Source organism: Wallemia mellicola (assembly GCF_000263375.1).
Source record: "Wallemia mellicola CBS 633.66 unplaced genomic scaffold WALSEscaffold_10, whole genome shotgun sequence".
Classification (NCBI taxonomy): domain Eukaryota; kingdom Fungi; phylum Basidiomycota; class Wallemiomycetes; order Wallemiales; family Wallemiaceae; genus Wallemia; species Wallemia mellicola.
Window position 1 is genome coordinate 190,503 of NW_006531967.1, and position 16,552 is coordinate 207,054.

The following is a 16,552-nucleotide window of genomic DNA, read 5'->3' on the forward strand; positions in this document are numbered from 1 at the left end:
AGGATAGCGTTTACTTGAGAGATATTTATTAATTTTATTATAGAATATACCATCCAAACAATTTGAAGCTAATAGGCCTACGATACTTCCACCAATCAATCTACCGCCTATACAAGGCAGTGATAGGCCTCACTTACCTCCAATAGGTGGTAGTCAACAATCTAGAGACCTTCCACGGCCGTTCTCTGCACCATCTAACAAGATGGGCGTACAAGCTATTCTTTCCGAATCGTCGTATCAACCACCGCAACCTGCAGCACAAAGTACGGCTTATAGCTACTCACAGCCATCGAATTACTATCAGAATGAACAAAATTACTCGCAGAGGCCCTACACACAATCTAATATTACACCTACTTGGTCACCCTCTCCACTGACTTCAGCTACTGCTAATAATCCAGTACAACCCACAGACTCGCCAGCCTATGCTAATCAACAACCTTACCCGTATCCCCACTCTCAAATTTACCAGCAAACTCAATATGAGCAACAAGTGCAGCAACAACCTCAACAATCTCAGCAATTCACAGCACCTCGTTCCAGACCTGAGTTTGGTAGTATGGATGAAGTTGTAGCACGTCAACAAGCGCACATAAGTAAATCTCAAGCTCAAGAGAACAACTCACGTTCTATTGTATCCAAACGTAAACGCGAGCAAGTCATTCAACAAGAGGAACCTCTGTATCAAGAGCCTTTATATCCGCAAAGGCAGCAATACGTTAGAGAACCAGTTTACGATTACGAAGAAGACGAGGAAGATTATCGTCCCACAAGACAAAGACAGCCTGTTGTTGAAGAAAGACCTCCAGCGAAGGTTAAAAGTTCTAGCGATCGTGAAAAAGAAGCACTTTTTGTTTATAAAGATTTAGATGTTTATGATGCTCAAGGATCTCTCAAGGTTACTTCGGACAGTGTATACGAGGCGCTATCGAAAAGCCCGCGCTTCTCAATTGGCAGTCATGTTTACCAACCGGATAGCCTGGTAGACTTCTACCCTCATCAAGTTGGAGGTGTATTCGAAATGTACGTACCTGGTGCTTGGTTAGGTGATAACTGGGCCGTACGTGAGCTTCTACCACAAAAGAATGGCGACTCTGTCGAGTTGACGCCTAAAGTACGACACGTTAAAGGTAAAACTTCTCGTTTAGCGTTAACAGATTTGGATGCACTGGACGAACGACGTATTTGGGGGACTGACGTATACACGGATGACTCAGATCCTGTTGCAATAGCGGTGCATCTTGGTTGGTTATTTGACGCAAGTGACAAGTCTTACGATAGAAGATTACTTGTAGGAGCTGGTAGACCAGCCGAAGGAGAGAAAGTAGATGATGTAATTGAAGATGCTGATCTAGTTCTAGTTTTTAGAGTGGCGCCTAGATTGGTTGCTTATCATTCGTCTATGCGACACAGATTATGGTCCCGGGGTTGGGGAAATCAACACGATGGCTTCAGTTTGGTGCTAGAGGAATGTAGACTTGTGCCTAAAGAGAAAGACAACGTGGTGAGACCATCGAAGCAGCTGCGCAAAGCTCGTATTGCATTGATTGCTGAAGCGAGAAAGACAATAATGGATTCTCCAAGTCTGAAGGTCAAAGAAGGTGATATTGATTACAACGCCGCCGATGAGAATGACGTTTGGAAACTACTTTCTGAAGACCATAAGACTAATGAGAAAGTCAAATTCAATAAGGGTGGTATCAAAATGATCAAGAGAGGTAGGTTCTTTATGATCTCTCAAACTAAACTAAATTAGACCAGGCGATCGCAGATTTAAGCGGGTTGAAAAGGATGAAAGCGAGAAGGAATTAGAAGCTTTGTTGGCCATTCAACAAGGAAGAGAGCTGTTGGAAGCTCAAGCTAGGGCTGAGGAAGAAGAGAAGAGTAAGGCTGAGGAGACAGAGAGAAAGGCACGAGAGGAGGAAAAAAGAGTGGCCGAAGAAGCTCAAGCAGCGCAAGAGAAAGAGAAGAATGAATTACTTCAAGCAGGAGAGCCTCAACCGATGGAAGAACCCCCAGCTGAATCAGAACAGCCGACAAGACAAGAACAAGAGCAGCAAACGCAGGATGTGCGGGCTTCACTTCAGAATGATGAGCTGCCTCAATTAGAACATCAATTGGAGCATGATGAAACAAATCAGAATGAAGTATCTCAGCAAGAACAATCAGTCCAACAAGAAATGTCAGTGGAACACGTCGAACCACGTCTCCAAGATCAGCCAACCAAGGAGGAGGAGCGTATTCAGCACGAGCATCAAGTCCAGCAGGAAGAAGAGTCACTTCAGGAGAAACCACTCGTGCAGGAGCAATCTCTTCAATCAGAACAACAAATTCCATCCCAATCTAACCAACCAAAAGTTCAGTCGGATCAAGTAGGGCCTGAACAAATGCAGTCAGTAGAGCAAATGCAGTCATCACATGAAAATCAGTCGGAACAGCAATTAGAACAGCCTATAAAACAGGAGGCACACGATCCTGTTCAAAGTGAAGCTGTAACAGAAGATGTTCCAGCGCCTGTCAGCTCAAGTGCTCCTACAGCACCTCAAGAAATTCAACATGTATCGATGGATATTGACAGGAGTGCTCCTGTTGAGCCTATTCAAGAAGAAACCAAGACGTTTTCGGTAGAAGAAGCATCAACGCAACAGGAGCAGCCACAAACATTCACAATCAGCCAAGGACCTGTCTATGAACCAGTCGAACCAGTTGCTCTATCAGAACCATCGGCAGCTCAACCAGAGTCTGATGTCTCGGAAATAAAGTTTGTGAATCACGACACAGTTGAAGCACCAAATCAAGAAGTTAGTGCTTCACAGACAGCCCCTCAGGGGGACGCTTTGACGATGCAGATAGCTCAAGCTAAGCAAGCATTAGAAGCAAATGAAAGTAGCGCGTCTAGAACAGACAATACATTAGATCCTGGACGGACAGAGACTAACTATGAAGCAAGTAACCAGCAACCAGTCGCAAATGAACAAAATTACTTTAATGTTGCAACATCTCAAGTTCCACAATCATCAAATAGCCAATCACAAGTTCAGCTAAATGAAGGTAAGTGATCGCATGATTTAAATGATTAAAACTCACATAAGATAAGATACCACATCTATAAATGCGCCTCCAACAACAAACGTGAAAGAAACGGAAATGAACCCACCATCAAATTGAAGATCAAAGTTTTGAACCTAATAAATTATAACGTCTTTTATTAGCATATAAGTGTACATTAAATTCCTAAAAACATTAGATAGTATTTCATTAAATTCAAGAACAGCATACAAAAAGGATGGATTTATTCTATTTCTCTAGCTTTTCCTCTTCTGTATTTTTTGATTTTTCTTGTTCTTCTATTCCGGCAGCAACTTTTGAAGCGCCTTCAAATCCTCTAGCGTATAATGCGTAAGACCATGTTGACCAGATGACTAGAGCTGATTTCAGATCTTGTAAACCAGCCAAAGTTGAGAATGTAATTGAGGATCTAAAATGTCTAAGATATTCTTTCAAGTAAGACCAGAATAGATTTATCGAAACACCATTTTCGGTCCATCGCCTAGATATTTCTTGCAATGTTGCTCTATGGTTTGATTTTTCACAATATTGGCCAATTATTAAGAAAACACGAGTCGATCCATGAGTTGTATGTAAAGAAGTGTCTAAATGCCTTTATAATAGTTAGTTAAACATCTATAGTCTGATAACCAGTCTTACCTCGTCAAGTCGTTTAATTTAAGAACCATTAAAAGCCGTCTTGGTAGACTCCGCAATAATCCGAACACACTAGTAATTAAACCTTCCTTAGTTACTAATGCACTCCTTAACCTCTCGACGTCACTTGAGTTACCAGCTGGAGTGTTGTCTAGAATACCGCCGGAGCGTTTGTGCTTGCGTGGGCCACCCTTTAACTCATGCTCGTACGCTCCTTCCAAACCTGCTTTACCAGTAATGGCAGATTCGAATATAGCTACTTTAGATGAGTTACTCATTGAGTATTGTAAAGCATTACTCACCATACATATCCTCATCAATATTACCGACTAACTTGGCATAATGTCTTCTCTCTTTGAAGGTAGCTTCAGATGGTGGTTTCATCAATGACAACCAAAATCTAGCGTAGTTTACCCTAAGGTCATCCGATAAATCAAAATACAGACCATGATCGAGTAAACAAACTTCAAAATTGTACGGTGACCGCGACTTCTCCTGAGCAGGTCTTATCAACAAATTACCAGGATGTGGATCTGCATGGAAGAAGCCATTGATGTAGACCATCTCAGAGAACATACTTGCTAACTCTTTCGCTACTTGGTTTCTATCTATGTTGTGTTCCTTAAGGAAATTAAGATCGTCTGGTCTGGCACCTTCTATATATTCCATGCAAAGGGCTAACTTGTGAGACCACAAGAATTCAGGTATGTAGAGGGATGTTTTGGTTTTACCCGCGAAATCTTCTTTGCACCTTCTTGCATTGTTTGATTCATGTCTGAAGTCTAATTCAAGAGGAAGATTGACAGCCATTTCGTCTGCCAGCCAAGTGAACTCAAATTCTGGGAATAATCTTTTTATTCGTTAGAACAATAACATAAATAATGACGGTTCTCACTTTTTGATACCCTTACTGATCAATTGAACAGTTCTGATGTCAATTTCAGCATACTCGTCTAAACCGGGATGTTGAACCTTGACAGCAACTTTCTGACCGGTGGATTTATCATGTGCGATGTGCACTTGTGCGAGTGAAGCAACGCCAATTGGATTCGGTTCAAACGAAGCGAATAATTCGTCGGCTGATTTACCTGTTGCGACTTTAAGTATTCGATTAACATCATCAATTGACGATGGATTGCATTGATCTTGAAGTGGACGCATAGTGCCCGTCCACTCAAGTGGAAGGAGCGCTACACTAGATATATGCTGGCCAAGTTTTATGAACACACCTCCATTGGACTTAAGTACTGCGAGGACTCTCTCTGCACACCTCTTGTGACATCTGGACAAACTGTCCCATTTGTCGTCATCATTCGCGTAGTTTCTAGCGAGTGTAATCTTGTAATCTGTGACATTAGCTACAAACGCTTGTGCACATCTCGCGCATCTTTGACCAGCTAAAGTCGTATGCTTAAATGTGTCATTCGTGTTGTAGAGTATTATAGTCCCGGGTAGGAAGATCAATAGTAAAATGACTGAAGGCGGTAATTTTGATAAGAAATAAACGGATTTTGACGATGCACTTTGCTTTTCACGGTATTCGTAATCGCTATGATTGCTGCTCGAGTGACTCCAGCGTTTGGAGCTTGCTTGCTGGCGCAAAGCCGATTGAACAGAAAATTGTTGAACTGTCGCGCGATTATACCATCTCAGCGACCGTAGTGCTTGTCTAGGTTGTCCAAATAGGACTCTGTGCATCACTGGATGTTGGACGTTCGGAAGCTCAAATATCTTGGGAAGTTACCATCATCATAGTGAAATTTCAATATACTTTATCGCTGAAATAGTAACTCAATATTTTGTTGTGCGATTGGTTCTACTTCGATATCTAGTATGCCGAAATTTGATTACAACCTAAGCTTTACCTCTTACTTTCACTTTATCTTACATTGATCTTACATTTAGGATTATTTACGTAACATGACGAGATTGACTAAAATTACATTCTTAGTGTCCTTGTTTGTGTGCAAAGGGAGAGCAAATGATCACGCAACATGTGCCGATACTTGAGAGAATATCACTCATATGAAATCACACGATGTCTTCTAAAGCTGGCAGTGCCTTTATGTTTATGTTTGCATCAAGAATACACCGCGTACTCATATCGACGCTAATCTAGTACATATATCTCATGAGACCTACAAAGTCCCAACTTATTCTGGCTAAAAGATCGAATATTATTTGCTATTGATAGCTTTAAAACATGAATCTACCCCTATATGGAATTAACATATATGGAAGAAATAATGATTATTCAAGAATCATCATGTGGTTTTACTATCCTTCTTTTCCGGTTTTTGTTAATTATTAATTTGATAAAGTTGATAGCGCATTCAAACTATTAAAAAAATATTTATACTCCAAACTCAATGAAACATTTTATATACCCTCTGAACTTATTCTACCACATAAAGCTGAAAATACCTATCATGGATTGAGACGCGTCTCATTATGTCGATTTTAGATAGGATAGCATCTATCTGGTAGCTATTGGTGGTTGCTCAAAACCATTTAATACTTGGAATTCGGCTTATGTTCTGAGAGCTGAAGGGTATTTAATTTTCAGAATATGAATACAGAGGCTGAGCATACACCGTCATTCATTTGTTAGGTCTAACCTAATAATACGAACTCTGTGGGCCAGTAAGGGCAAGCGGACAACAAGGAACATGCGGACAATAAAAACTATGCAAGTAGAAATCTTGTACAGAAACGGTCGTATACAAATCCTACTAAACATTAACAACATGGAAAGCATAGTAGGTACTAGTTGCGGTACTTTTAACGGGAAAGTGGGTGGTATTACTCCATCAGTACTGGTATTTCTATTTTTATTTGCATCTTCCGTCAAAGCGCAAGATGGTAATGAAGTTCATCCATTTACCCAACATGTGAATTTAGTTAGATCCCCTAATCTAGCAGTAGGAGCTTCCAGCTTATACGCTGGAAAGTACATTTTCGATAGATTGTGTCCGAGTTGTAATACTGGCCACTTATATGTACGTCAAGAATGTATCATTGGACTGGCTGCCGGTCTCATATTTTCAATTTATGGATTTTATCGGATTGGAGGACTACTTAGATCTCAAAGTAGGAGCATAGATCTGGACTATCAAGATAATACATTGTTAAGGAATTTTCTTGGTAAATCTAAAGTGCTTCTATCACTACGGGGAGACAGGATGGGATTGAATGCTTTCATTTTACTTCTTTTGCTATTCAAGATTGTAATAGTTTTGAGGACACACAGTTGAATAAAATTAGCTCAAAGTCTTTGGCAATACTACTACAAGATCAACTACATTATTACGGCGAGAGAATGTCATATGTATGAACCAAGGGAATCTGCCCTGGTGTTTCAGACGTTCAAAAAAGACGGCGATGCTTTCAGGGATATTTACGTCATTGATGAAGAAACCAAAGATGCTTAGAGAGCAATAGTAGTCTTGTCTAATGACCCTCACGGCAAGGAAATATGTTTGAAGTCATTAGAGGAAGATTCCTAGTGGGGACGCCAAATTCTAAGCCTACTGATTATGATTTTTACACCATCATCTGATTTGAGGTGTATAGTGGTGGTCATAATAAAATATTAGCTCGGAAGGCATTCCTAAGTGACGGATAATTTTCCGGAAGATGCTCAGTTTGTCTATAATGGTATAATACCTGTAGTCTTGTCAAGCTTGATAAGTTTGTTGTAAATTGTATGAGTTAGATTTGAAAGACTAAATCAATTGTAAAAACATGTACATAAAACAAGATAAAGCAAAGATTCAAGAATGCATTCTGATAGAGCAAAAGGGTACATGTTGAACTGCCTCCTCAAATACTAGCAAACACATTAAATTATCAGTAAATACACGGCTGGCTATGTACCATCATCTATGTTGGCTCTATAAAATGGATAGATTCTATATGATGATAGTGGTTTCAATATTTTTTGGTCTTTTATATATGTCTTTAACTGTCTTACTTACGGTGTTCCTTTATCGCGAGACCTTTAAGATTGATAAGCTACGTACGTCCTATACCGCTCGTGATTGGTAAACTACGCCCGTATCATACCTCTTTGATTGGTAATTTACGTCCGTAACATCTATCTGATTTGTAATCTTCGTCCGAACGCGATGACCCCGTCCGGAAATTTACTTGGATCAGTGAGACACGTACGTGCCTCTCCATCAGATAGATCTTTATTTTCAGCCTCAATATTTGGGTTTCAACAGAATATATCGAAATGATACAAACTTTAACGGCATCAATCAATAACCCACTAAATATGGAAACTTAAAGAGCTACAGGATTTGTTGGACGTATTTCCTGGGTAAATAGCAATTTTTTTTTTGTAGGTTTTTAGATGTTACTCGTCTCGTCTGATATTGTAAAGTTTAAAATGAAAATTCTCAGATGACCCATTAGTACAACGGGAGTTGACAGTTTGGCCGAGTGGTTAAGGCGATAGATTGCTACTATTCAAACACTTGAGCTTGCTCTTGTTGATTGACTAACCTTCTATTGCGCATTGCGTTCATGAGTTCGAATCTCATAGCTGTCGGATATTTTTTGTCTTTTTATTTCTTGAAGGCAATGTTCACACAATTTACTTCCTTTTTTTTTATTAATCAATTAATTTGGAAAAAGATCATATCTTTGCATGTATTTAAATCCAAGTATCCAAATTTTAGCAATATACTAATATTTGAAAGTGATACAGAAAGAGGACGATTTCTAACATGAAAGTTGAGGTTCTAGTAAGCGACTACATTAAAAGCGTTATAGGATGGCTCTGAGAGCAAGGAATATTCGATTTCAGTAATTTCCCCCATAAGTTGGATCAGTTTCAAGACATCGGTGCAATACACACCGGGACACAAAGTCAAACGTTCAGGAGATATAATGGAAAGATTAACTAATGAGGCAAAAGCACAACTGCTCATCTAATTAGGGAAAGCTCAACAAGCGAGATAATATCAAGATTATTCCATTCAAACCGAAGTTGTCAACAACCTTCAGAGATTAAAGCTAAAGAATGCAAAACGTCTCGTAATTACTCCAATAGACAACAATGTGGATTTCTATAAAGAAACTTGAACATTGAGATAAGAACATTCCAAACGCCAAACTTTTCATAAAGGTATCCAGAGACATATGCACGTTACCAGTTTAACTCCAACCGTGACATCTAGGTAAGTCATATCTACATCATATCAATCTAGCTAAAGATGACAGTTGTCCGCTTTGTAATGTGAAGGACGATATTTATCATCGCATACATACATGCATAAGACATGCGTCAAATTAAACATTACTAATCGATTCCTTAATATAAATGTAAATATAATTACAAGAACTTTCTTCAGAGTAAGGGCGCATTATTATTTCTACGTGAACTTATCACGCGACAAACATACGACACAATCTAGTTACTTGCAGGAATATCTAAAAGAAGGACGCCACTCAAGTGACATATATTGAAAATCATAGTTTATATTATTTCCTCCACATTTGTATCTTCTCATGCCAGAGGTATAGGGGAATAAGTATTGTATGTAATTGGACAACTTGCATAACTAATTGCGTATTTATGCTAAATAATAATAAAAATGGTACATGGTCATAAGTTACAATAGATTGCTAATCACGCGAATAACTTCCCAGATAGAAAGGAGAAAGACAGTTACGAGATAAGAAGATGGTACCTCTATTTAAAATAAAAATGCTATGCACAGATAAAGATGACAACTATTTATAAGGCAAATGGGATATAAAATATAAGTTCACCTATGGCGCAATTTCTTGAGAAATGAGCGAGGAACGCCACAAAGGGGACCGATGTTTAGTACAATCCGGGGACCTTTTTAGAAATAAAGCAAAAAAGTGAAAACAGCGTAAGGAAATTTGACCGGAGAATAAAATACATATACAGATATTAAATTTAGTTATATAGAGATAAGTAGCCTGAAGTGCCCTGACTTAGTAACGGGTAAACACATGACAGGCCGAGATGAGCTGGCACGTCCTCATTTGGAGTACTACCGGGGATAACAAATCTGGTATGAATGAATTTACAATACCACTAGTAAAAACCTCCACTAGAATTTAAATACCATTCACAATTTTGAGTAACTCCGGAGATAGGCAACTTTTACGTACGGAAACTCTTCTAGAAAAGGTACCTAAAGACACCACCGGCGGGATGTAAGTTGTAAGTGATATCTTAGAGCATATAACAAGTAAGATGAATATGCTGGTGAAGAAATCAGTCTAAAATTAGTCCGACCGATCAAAAGCTTCTCGTCGTACCTCGTCTTCGCTTATGTAAGAACCGGGTGTGGATTTATATAGAAACAGAGAATAAATTGATATAAAAAGATAGTTTATTTTGTATATAAATCTTTGAATATATTCGATTTGCCAAGAGTTGACCAAGAATGTAGATGACACGGGGATCGCAGACCGACTTGGGTAATATTAACTCCTATGGGCAACAAACTCCGAGTGTGGACACTCTTCAACATATACCACCAAGAATGTTTGCAGACTCACAATCAAGCAGTAGCACAGTAAGTCAGAATATAATTACCATTCATGGCTAACCTATAAGCAGTCTAAATTTAAATTCCCAGCATCGATATTGAACGAAAGCCCTGAAATCCATAGACAGACTCATGCAGACGTACAGCCACCATCACACAATCACACACAACAAGCAACAATAGCAAACCAAGGAAAACAACCGATAAGCAGAGTGACGAGAGCTTGCGACAGATGTACACAGAAGAAGCTACGCTGTGACGGTACCATTGTCCCAGATCTAAATGGATTGCCTCCGACGGTGATAAAACCATGCTCACGGTGCGCCCACGCTGGCTTGGGCTGTGAATATACCCGAGTGCAGAAGCGTAGGGGTCCTTCACCAGGGTTCAAGCGACGCAAACTCTCAAATGAAAGCACTACATCCGGCGCATCGAGCAGGACACTCCATTCGCCGGCATCCTCTGTCGATTCTTCAGATCATTTTGCGCAGGCGCAGGCACAGGCACAGCATAGTTACTCACAACCGCGTAAAGTCGTCACTTTACCTACTTCCGCGGTTTTGACTTCACAGAGGCAACCTTCTTCGGGGGCTGGATTCAAATTGCCTCCTATCAGCAACTGGTTTCAAGGTGGTGCCCGAGGATAGCTGAATGTAGAAATATGGATGCATAATTATTTATTTTTACTTTTTTGATTTGTTTGCTTTAGTCTTTGGGAGTTCCTTGACAAATGGGATGAACTCTCTGTCATCCATGTACTTACGGAGGACTGGTGGGACGACCAAACCTTCTTCATTTTGCCAGTTCTCAACAAGACAACACATAGCGCGCTCAGTTGCACACATTGTACCGTTTAACATGTGGACGTATGTTTTGTTAGTCTCACCTTGCTTCTTTATACCATGTCTGACTTCGAGTGATCTTGATTGATAGTCAGTGCAATTTGATGTACTAACCAATTCTTTCCATTCACCCAAGTATGGGAACCAAGCTTCCAAATCGTACTTCTGAGCAGCTGCGTTGTTAAGTGCACCTGAAACAATATTGACTAATCTGTATGGTATACCCAAACTTTGGTAGAATTCTTCACTGTTGTTGACCATTTCATCAAACATTTCCCAAGATTTTTCAGGTGAAGTAACGCAGAATTGTTCAATCTTTTCAAATTGATGTACTCTGAAGATACCCCAGGTGTCTTTACCGTGTTTTCCTGCTTCTTTTCTGAAACAAGTTGAATATCCGGCCATTCTAATTGGTAATTGATCTTGAGGTTTCTCAAACCACTCATTTGCAAACATTGCACTAATTGGTTGCTCAGATGTTGCGATAAGATATTTATCATCTTCACCGCCAACGTCTTCAATTTTGTAGAGTTCCTCATCGAATTGTTCGAGTTGCGCTGTCTTGCTCATCATATCTTTGCGCATCATAAATGGTGTCATTACCTTCTTAAATTGACGCTTTCTGAGGAAATCAAGACCATAGCTGATAAGTGCGAGGTTGAGATCAACTGCGGTGTCTTGCAAAAAGTAACCTCTGTGTCCAGCAATCTTTTGACCTCTTTCTAAGTCGAAACCGTCCAATCTTTGTAAAACTTCATGGTGTGCAAGAATACCTTCCTTCTTTTCAACTTGAGCGTTTGGACCTTCTGGATGCCACAAGCGGAGGATGACATTGTTATCCTCGTTGTCGTCTATAGGTACGGCTGTGTGTACGATATTTCCAATAGTGACTGCCTTAGCTTTCATAGCTTGCTCTGCAACCAAAGCTTGTTGCTTGATACCAGCAACCTTACTGTCAAGTTCCTTCTTCTTTGCGAGCTCATCATCTGCACTCTCTTTGTTCTTCTTCTTTGCTGTGATAGCCTTTTGAGTTTGGTTTATTTGAGTGTTGAGTTGCTGTGACTCGTAGCTGACTAAATTATTTGTTAGATTGGCGTATGATTGACTATTTATACTCACTACTCGTCCAATCTTGGTACAATTTCAAGACTTCGTCGACTAACTCGACGCTGGCGTATCTCTTCTTTTGTGACTCCTTAACTAATTCAGGATTACCACCTATTGTTATTTAGTAATAGTCTTTATTTTATTCTCATTTCCCACCCTTGGCTTCTTGTAGCAAAACCAAATCTATCATTTTGTAGCCTGATGGTCAACAACGAAGAAAGAATACATTTTTTTACAATTTTTGTGATATAATAGGGAACGCAGCAGAATTTGCTTTAGCCAATACAAGTGTACGTGAACTATGTTGTATACTAGCACCTATGAATTCTTGGTCGATCAGACTGACAGCTATAGCTTCAGCGTCATCCACATCATATTCTTCATCTGGGGCCGTAAAGTTCAATGCAGAGAGGAATATTTTCAATGGTATTATCCTATTCTCGTCACCCCTTACTGTTAAACTTGAGTCTTTTAGAAAGTCTCACTTTTGAATGATTTTTCACTCACATTTTCCGCAATAGAGAGCGATGTACTACACATTCCAGCTTCTCTTTAAGCATAGTATATACACCCATTTTGATAAAGAAATTCCTCGTGTTGGGCTGATTGAGAGCTGAATAGAGTCCACCTACATCGCCTCTACGGAGTTGTCTAAATAGTTCTCCAAATGGTTCCTCCAATCCATAACGTATTAGCATATCCTCAGTTGGTGCTCTGCATAGAATAAGCGCGCATGTAAGCCAATATGAGACAATCCTTCGTAGGTTCCCAATCGAATTATAATGACAAGACATATACGCGATACTGAAATGATGATCTGCCGCACCCACTCTCCACTCGGCTAGCTTTGATCTTGCGCGCCAATAACGGTAAGTTGTAATTTCGCTAGCTGGGTAATTGTTTTTGAGTTCATCTTCTATTGGTATAACAGCTTTAAGTGCTGTAGGGAGAGAGTGCAACCTTCGTAATTTGAAATATGTCCAAGATAGCATATTGGCTGTGTGTACTAAAACGCGTCTGCGTTGTGGTATATCGGTATTAGAAGCTGCTAGCAATCTAGATAAGAGTGAAGCAGCGTGTGAGGATGCTTCTTTTGATATCTATGAAGTATTTAAGTTTGTTGGCATCTCTAAAAGATATTACCCACTCTGAATGAGTATTTGACTAAAGCAGTCGATAATAACTTCAACGTTGGTGTAATATCAACCCCATTATCACTATTAGAGAGGTAAATGGGTGTTACCGTGGTGTAGCATTTCGTAAGTAGCTGCCAAATATCGCCAACTTTATTGAGTAGATTGATATAAGCGTTTAAGAAGGCTCTCCATTCTTTGTTGTTATAATAAGGTGTAGCTTGTAGTATAGACTCGAGTGTATCGTCTACATTGCTAGAGTTAATAGGGATGCTATCAAATTGACTAGAACCTGGTAATAACAATCTAATAGACGCTCCGGCTAGTAAATTTAAATGTAAATTCTTAAAATGCTCTCCCAAATCACCTCCTAACATCTTCCCTCTTGACTATCAAAGAAGATGCCAAAAGTAGGACGCAAAGGCAAGAAAGAATGGCGTAAAAATGTCAATACAGAAGACTTAGAAGCTAATTTAGAAAGTTTGCGTGAAGAGCAGAAAGTTTACGGTACAAAATTAGACGACAAAGCTGATAAAGATTTATTCCAAGTCGATATAAAAGGTGATGAGGGCGTTAGAAAGCGTGTAAAGAAGGAGAAGAAGCCATTGAAATCACTCTCTATTCTCAGTCAGCGTTCTGCCATTCCTGCGCCATCAACTAAGCATACAATCTCATCAGATGATAAGCGTCGTTTGAGAGCTATTTCCAAGCGTGATAAAGGTCCTTTAGGCGCTTCATTCAAACCTCAAGAAGGTGAATCTATCGCTGCACAAGGTCTCACAAAAGCTGCGAAAGAAGCTGGGAAATACAATTTATGGAATGATGCACAAACTGAAGAACAGGAAGTTAAGGATGAAATTGATAATAGAGAAGGTTTTGATGTAGTCAATTTAAAAAGGAAGCCGACCGTTAAAGTTCCTAGTCATCCTACTTTCAAAACTGGCCTTGAACCCGTCGAGAAACCTCACGCTGGTCAGTCATATAATCCATCATCTAAAGAGCATGAAGAACTTCTTAAAGCAGCATATGATAAGGAATTACAACGTAAACTTCGCGCTGAAGAAAACGCAAATATTCGTCGTCGTATGCAAGCTGCCAGAAAAGCCGGTGGAATGGAATTAGATATCCCAGACAGTGATGCTGAAGATGTTGAAGAAGATGACGAAGAGGAGCAAGATGATGCTGAAAAAGCATCAGCAGAAGAAAACGTTGAAAACGAGGATGAGGACTTCGAAACAAAGGAAAAGAAGAGAATCGAAGAATTTAGATTAGCAAAGAAGAAGCGCAAAGCTGCTTTGCAACTCAAGAAAGATAAGATTGACAAAGATAGAAGCGCCTTCCTCAAAGCACAGAAACATGCCATAACTCAAGCACCAGGAATTAACAAAGCATTATTGAAGAAGCTCAGAAAGCAAGAAGAACGCGCTCAAGCTCGCAAAGAAGCAAACGCTTCCAAAGAACTTGGTGTTGGTGGATTAGAAGGAAAGAAAGTCGGAAGTCATGTCGTACCAACGGCTGAGGTGGATGTTCAACTGGGAGAAGACTTATCTGAGTCATTGAGAGGTGTTAAGGTGAGCAATTGACGTGATACTTTATTTTCTAAGCTAACGCGACACCCAATAGACTGAAGGTAATCTATTCAGAGACCGTTTCTTGTCCATGCAAAAGCGTGCACTCATTGAACCAAGACAACCAGTAGCGTAAGTAATCATTGATATTACATGTAACATCACTAACGAAGACGCCCTCTACAGTGCCAGACGTAAATACAAGCGTAAGGATTACGAAACACCAGCATTTAGATTTTGGGAGAAGAGGTAAATCATATTTATTTATACATATACATTGTAATTTGGTTTGATATATGAAAAATGCAAGAGGGATAAGGAAAGTGAGGTATATATGCATAATGTTTTAGTCAATCATTTTGTCATCCTCCAAGTCAATATCGAGTTGATCAGAGTTACGTCTCTGCTTCTCTTTATGTGGTGTATGCGTTACTGGAAGCTGCTTTTGCTTGATGAGGTTATTATCAATGACTTTGATTCGATAAAGGATGTGCCTGGTTGATTTGTTATTATGTTTAGTAACGTTTAAAGCTTTGCTAAGGAGTGCTTGACGGGTATCCTCCTCTGTTTTGTGGAAAATGCCAGTTACTTTGTCAAACTTAACATTTAAAGATCCTGATTTAATGAGTTGGATAGTCTGATCGAGGATATCATCTCTTCCGAACGTATTTTGTAAATTTTCCAGGCTAAGATTCTTGAAGCTATCAAAGTATTGAAGTATAGACCGATTATAAATCAACTGGAAGAGGTCACTAACGTGATTATGCAGATGTGGATCTAAAATATAACGCCATTTTTGTTCTTCTAACAACCCAAAGAGTTCTTTGTAATTTGAATTGCAGTATAGCAACAATAATTGTTTAGTGTGTGGTTCAAATTCAAATTTCGACCTGAGAGCATCATTATCGAGAATCCTTTGACGTATCTGACTCCTAGATTGAGTTGCCAATGCTGTGAGTGAAAGGTAAACGAGTGAGTCTGGTAAAGAGACAGAAGTGTCGTCAATTGGTGCATCCGAGATATTGCAAATGTTTTCAACGACATTTGAAAAGTTTGATTGACCCAAGTCGGCAATAGCAGCAGCTAATAGCAAATTGTTGGATTTACTATTGAGTGAAATAGAGTTTATTTTTATGATTGAATTCTTTATGAGAGAGTAATTACGTAACTCAATCGATAGCGAGATCAGATTGAGGTTGTTCTCTATCAACTGATCGGTAGAGCTAAGGTAATCCCTCGCTTTGAGATAGCAATTGAGGGAATGCTCCAAGAAACCAGCTTGCTTGTATAAGTCGGCAAGTGAGTAATAGGACATCTAAAGAGAACTTGTCAGAGTGAATAGAAGGCTGTTAAACTACCCACCCGAATAGACTCTTTGAGGTTGTTATTCAGGTAACCCTTCAACTCGAACTCGAGTGATTGCAGTTTAGATTTAAAGCTAGACTCAGTGTTGGTGATATACTCGTCGTCTATTGGGATCTTCTCGGTGGAGAGATTGTTGTATAGATTGATAGCGTCATTGTAGGCTGAATAGTTAGCAGTGTTGTGTGTTCTAGTAATTAATAAATTAATAGCCTCTTGTCTAAAAGGGCTATCTATAGTTTTAATAAAATTTAAATTCTTTATTTTCTGATTCTTTATTTCCATTCTCTTATCGTCGT

General features: G+C 39.4%; 8 protein-coding genes and 1 non-coding gene across 9 annotated transcripts; 5 read left to right on the forward strand and 4 right to left on the reverse strand.

Moving 5' to 3' along the window:
- The first annotated feature begins 454 nt into the window (after positions 1-454).
- Positions 455-3,269, forward strand: WALSEDRAFT_60461 (hypothetical protein). Its single transcript, XM_006958455.1, has 3 exons — positions 455-1,718; positions 1,762-3,051; positions 3,098-3,269. Exons 1-3 carry the CDS (start codon positions 560-562, stop codon positions 3,166-3,168), a joined length of 2,520 nt encoding a protein of 839 aa, XP_006958517.1. The 5' UTR covers positions 455-559; the 3' UTR covers positions 3,169-3,269.
- On the reverse strand, positions 3,254-5,639 carry WALSEDRAFT_60462 (ABC1-domain-containing protein). The gene is made up of 4 exons (XM_006958456.1): positions 4,601-5,639; positions 4,008-4,555; positions 3,709-3,961; positions 3,254-3,661 (listed from the first exon to the last, which is right to left on the reverse strand). The coding sequence occupies exons 1-4, from the start codon at positions 5,401-5,403 to the stop codon at positions 3,298-3,300; spliced, it is 1,968 nt and encodes a 655-aa protein (XP_006958518.1). The 5' UTR covers positions 5,404-5,639; the 3' UTR covers positions 3,254-3,297.
- Positions 5,640-6,040: 401 nt separating this feature from the next.
- WALSEDRAFT_60463 (hypothetical protein) lies at positions 6,041-7,585 on the forward strand. The gene has a single exon (XM_006958457.1). The coding sequence runs from the start codon at positions 6,375-6,377 to the stop codon at positions 6,957-6,959; it is 585 nt and encodes a 194-aa protein (XP_006958519.1). The 5' UTR covers positions 6,041-6,374; the 3' UTR covers positions 6,960-7,585.
- Positions 7,586-8,137: 552 nt separating this feature from the next.
- Positions 8,138-8,260, forward strand: WALSEDRAFT_t50. The gene has a single exon. It is a non-coding gene; the product is annotated as a tRNA-Ser (tRNA).
- Positions 8,261-10,135: 1,875 nt separating this feature from the next.
- WALSEDRAFT_60464 (serine-tRNA ligase) lies at positions 10,136-12,404 on the reverse strand. The gene is made up of 3 exons (XM_006958458.1): positions 12,347-12,404; positions 12,203-12,301; positions 10,136-12,156 (listed from the first exon to the last, which is right to left on the reverse strand). The coding sequence occupies exons 1-3, from the start codon at positions 12,378-12,380 to the stop codon at positions 10,925-10,927; spliced, it is 1,365 nt and encodes a 454-aa protein (XP_006958520.1). The 5' UTR covers positions 12,381-12,404; the 3' UTR covers positions 10,136-10,924.
- On the forward strand, positions 10,143-10,888 carry WALSEDRAFT_64439 (hypothetical protein; the record flags this gene model as incomplete). The annotated part of the gene is made up of 2 exons (XM_006958459.1): positions 10,143-10,268; positions 10,313-10,888. The coding sequence occupies 2 exons, from the start codon at positions 10,143-10,145 to the stop codon at positions 10,886-10,888; spliced, it is 702 nt and encodes a 233-aa protein (XP_006958521.1).
- WALSEDRAFT_38467 (hypothetical protein) lies at positions 12,397-13,717 on the reverse strand. Its single transcript, XM_006958460.1, has 3 exons — positions 13,338-13,717; positions 12,698-13,290; positions 12,397-12,651 (listed from the first exon to the last, which is right to left on the reverse strand). The coding sequence occupies exons 1-3, from the start codon at positions 13,698-13,700 to the stop codon at positions 12,423-12,425; spliced, it is 1,185 nt and encodes a 394-aa protein (XP_006958522.1). The 5' UTR covers positions 13,701-13,717; the 3' UTR covers positions 12,397-12,422.
- A 7-nt stretch (positions 13,718-13,724) lies between these two features.
- On the forward strand, positions 13,725-16,548 carry WALSEDRAFT_69057 (P60-like protein; the record flags this gene model as incomplete). The annotated part of the gene is made up of 3 exons (XM_006958461.1): positions 13,725-14,894; positions 14,947-15,023; positions 15,078-16,548. 3 exons carry the CDS (start codon positions 13,725-13,727, stop codon positions 15,142-15,144), a joined length of 1,314 nt encoding a protein of 437 aa, XP_006958523.1. The 3' UTR covers positions 15,145-16,548.
- WALSEDRAFT_69058 (hypothetical protein) lies at positions 15,122-16,548 on the reverse strand. The gene is made up of 2 exons (XM_006958462.1): positions 16,254-16,548; positions 15,122-16,206 (listed from the first exon to the last, which is right to left on the reverse strand). The coding sequence occupies exons 1-2, from the start codon at positions 16,536-16,538 to the stop codon at positions 15,238-15,240; spliced, it is 1,254 nt and encodes a 417-aa protein (XP_006958524.1). The 5' UTR covers positions 16,539-16,548; the 3' UTR covers positions 15,122-15,237.
- Positions 16,549-16,552: the final 4 nt, after the last annotated feature.

What these genes read in the sequence shown, in the direction of transcription:
- WALSEDRAFT_38467 (XM_006958460.1), bottom strand. Translation starts at nt 13,700, where the DNA reads ATGTTAGGAGGTGATTTGGGAGAGCATTTTAAGAATTTACATTTAAAT. An exon ending in TAGTCAAATACTCATTCAGA is followed by an intron (nt 13,291 to 13,337) that starts GTGGGTAATATC and finishes AATACTTCATAG; the next exon opens with ATATCAAAAGAAGCATCCTC. An exon ending in CGCTCTCTATTGCGGAAAAT is followed by an intron (nt 12,652 to 12,697) that starts GTGAGTGAAAAA and finishes AAAAGACTCAAG; the next exon opens with TTTAACAGTAAGGGGTGACG.
- WALSEDRAFT_60464 (XM_006958458.1), bottom strand. Translation starts at nt 12,380, where the DNA reads ATGATAGATTTGGTTTTGCTACAAGAAGCCAAGG. An exon ending in TTTGCTACAAGAAGCCAAGG is followed by an intron (nt 12,302 to 12,346) that starts GTGGGAAATGAG and finishes AAATAACAATAG; the next exon opens with GTGGTAATCCTGAATTAGTT. An exon ending in GTACCAAGATTGGACGAGTA is followed by an intron (nt 12,157 to 12,202) that starts GTGAGTATAAAT and finishes CAAATAATTTAG; the next exon opens with TCAGCTACGAGTCACAGCAA.
- WALSEDRAFT_60461 (XM_006958455.1), top strand. Translation starts at nt 560, where the DNA reads ATGGATGAAGTTGTAGCACGTCAACAAGCGCACATAAGTAAATCTCAA. An exon ending in TATCAAAATGATCAAGAGAG is followed by an intron (nt 1,719 to 1,761) that starts GTAGGTTCTTTA and finishes AAATTAGACCAG; the next exon opens with GCGATCGCAGATTTAAGCGG. An exon ending in ACAAGTTCAGCTAAATGAAG is followed by an intron (nt 3,052 to 3,097) that starts GTAAGTGATCGC and finishes ACATAAGATAAG; the next exon opens with ATACCACATCTATAAATGCG.
- WALSEDRAFT_60462 (XM_006958456.1), bottom strand. Translation starts at nt 5,403, where the DNA reads ATGCACAGAGTCCTATTTGGACAACCTAGACAAGCACTACGGTCGCTG. An exon ending in ATCAGTAAGGGTATCAAAAA is followed by an intron (nt 4,556 to 4,600) that starts GTGAGAACCGTC and finishes ACGAATAAAAAG; the next exon opens with ATTATTCCCAGAATTTGAGT. An exon ending in AAATTAAACGACTTGACGAG is followed by an intron (nt 3,662 to 3,708) that starts GTAAGACTGGTT and finishes ACTATTATAAAG; the next exon opens with GCATTTAGACACTTCTTTAC.
- WALSEDRAFT_69058 (XM_006958462.1), bottom strand. Translation starts at nt 16,538, where the DNA reads ATGGAAATAAAGAATCAGAAAATAAAGAATTTAAATTTTATTAAAACT. An exon ending in ACCTCAAAGAGTCTATTCGG is followed by an intron (nt 16,207 to 16,253) that starts GTGGGTAGTTTA and finishes AGTTCTCTTTAG; the next exon opens with ATGTCCTATTACTCACTTGC.
- WALSEDRAFT_60463 (XM_006958457.1), top strand. Translation starts at nt 6,375, where the DNA reads ATGCGGACAATAAAAACTATGCAAGTAGAAATCTTGTACAGAAACGGT.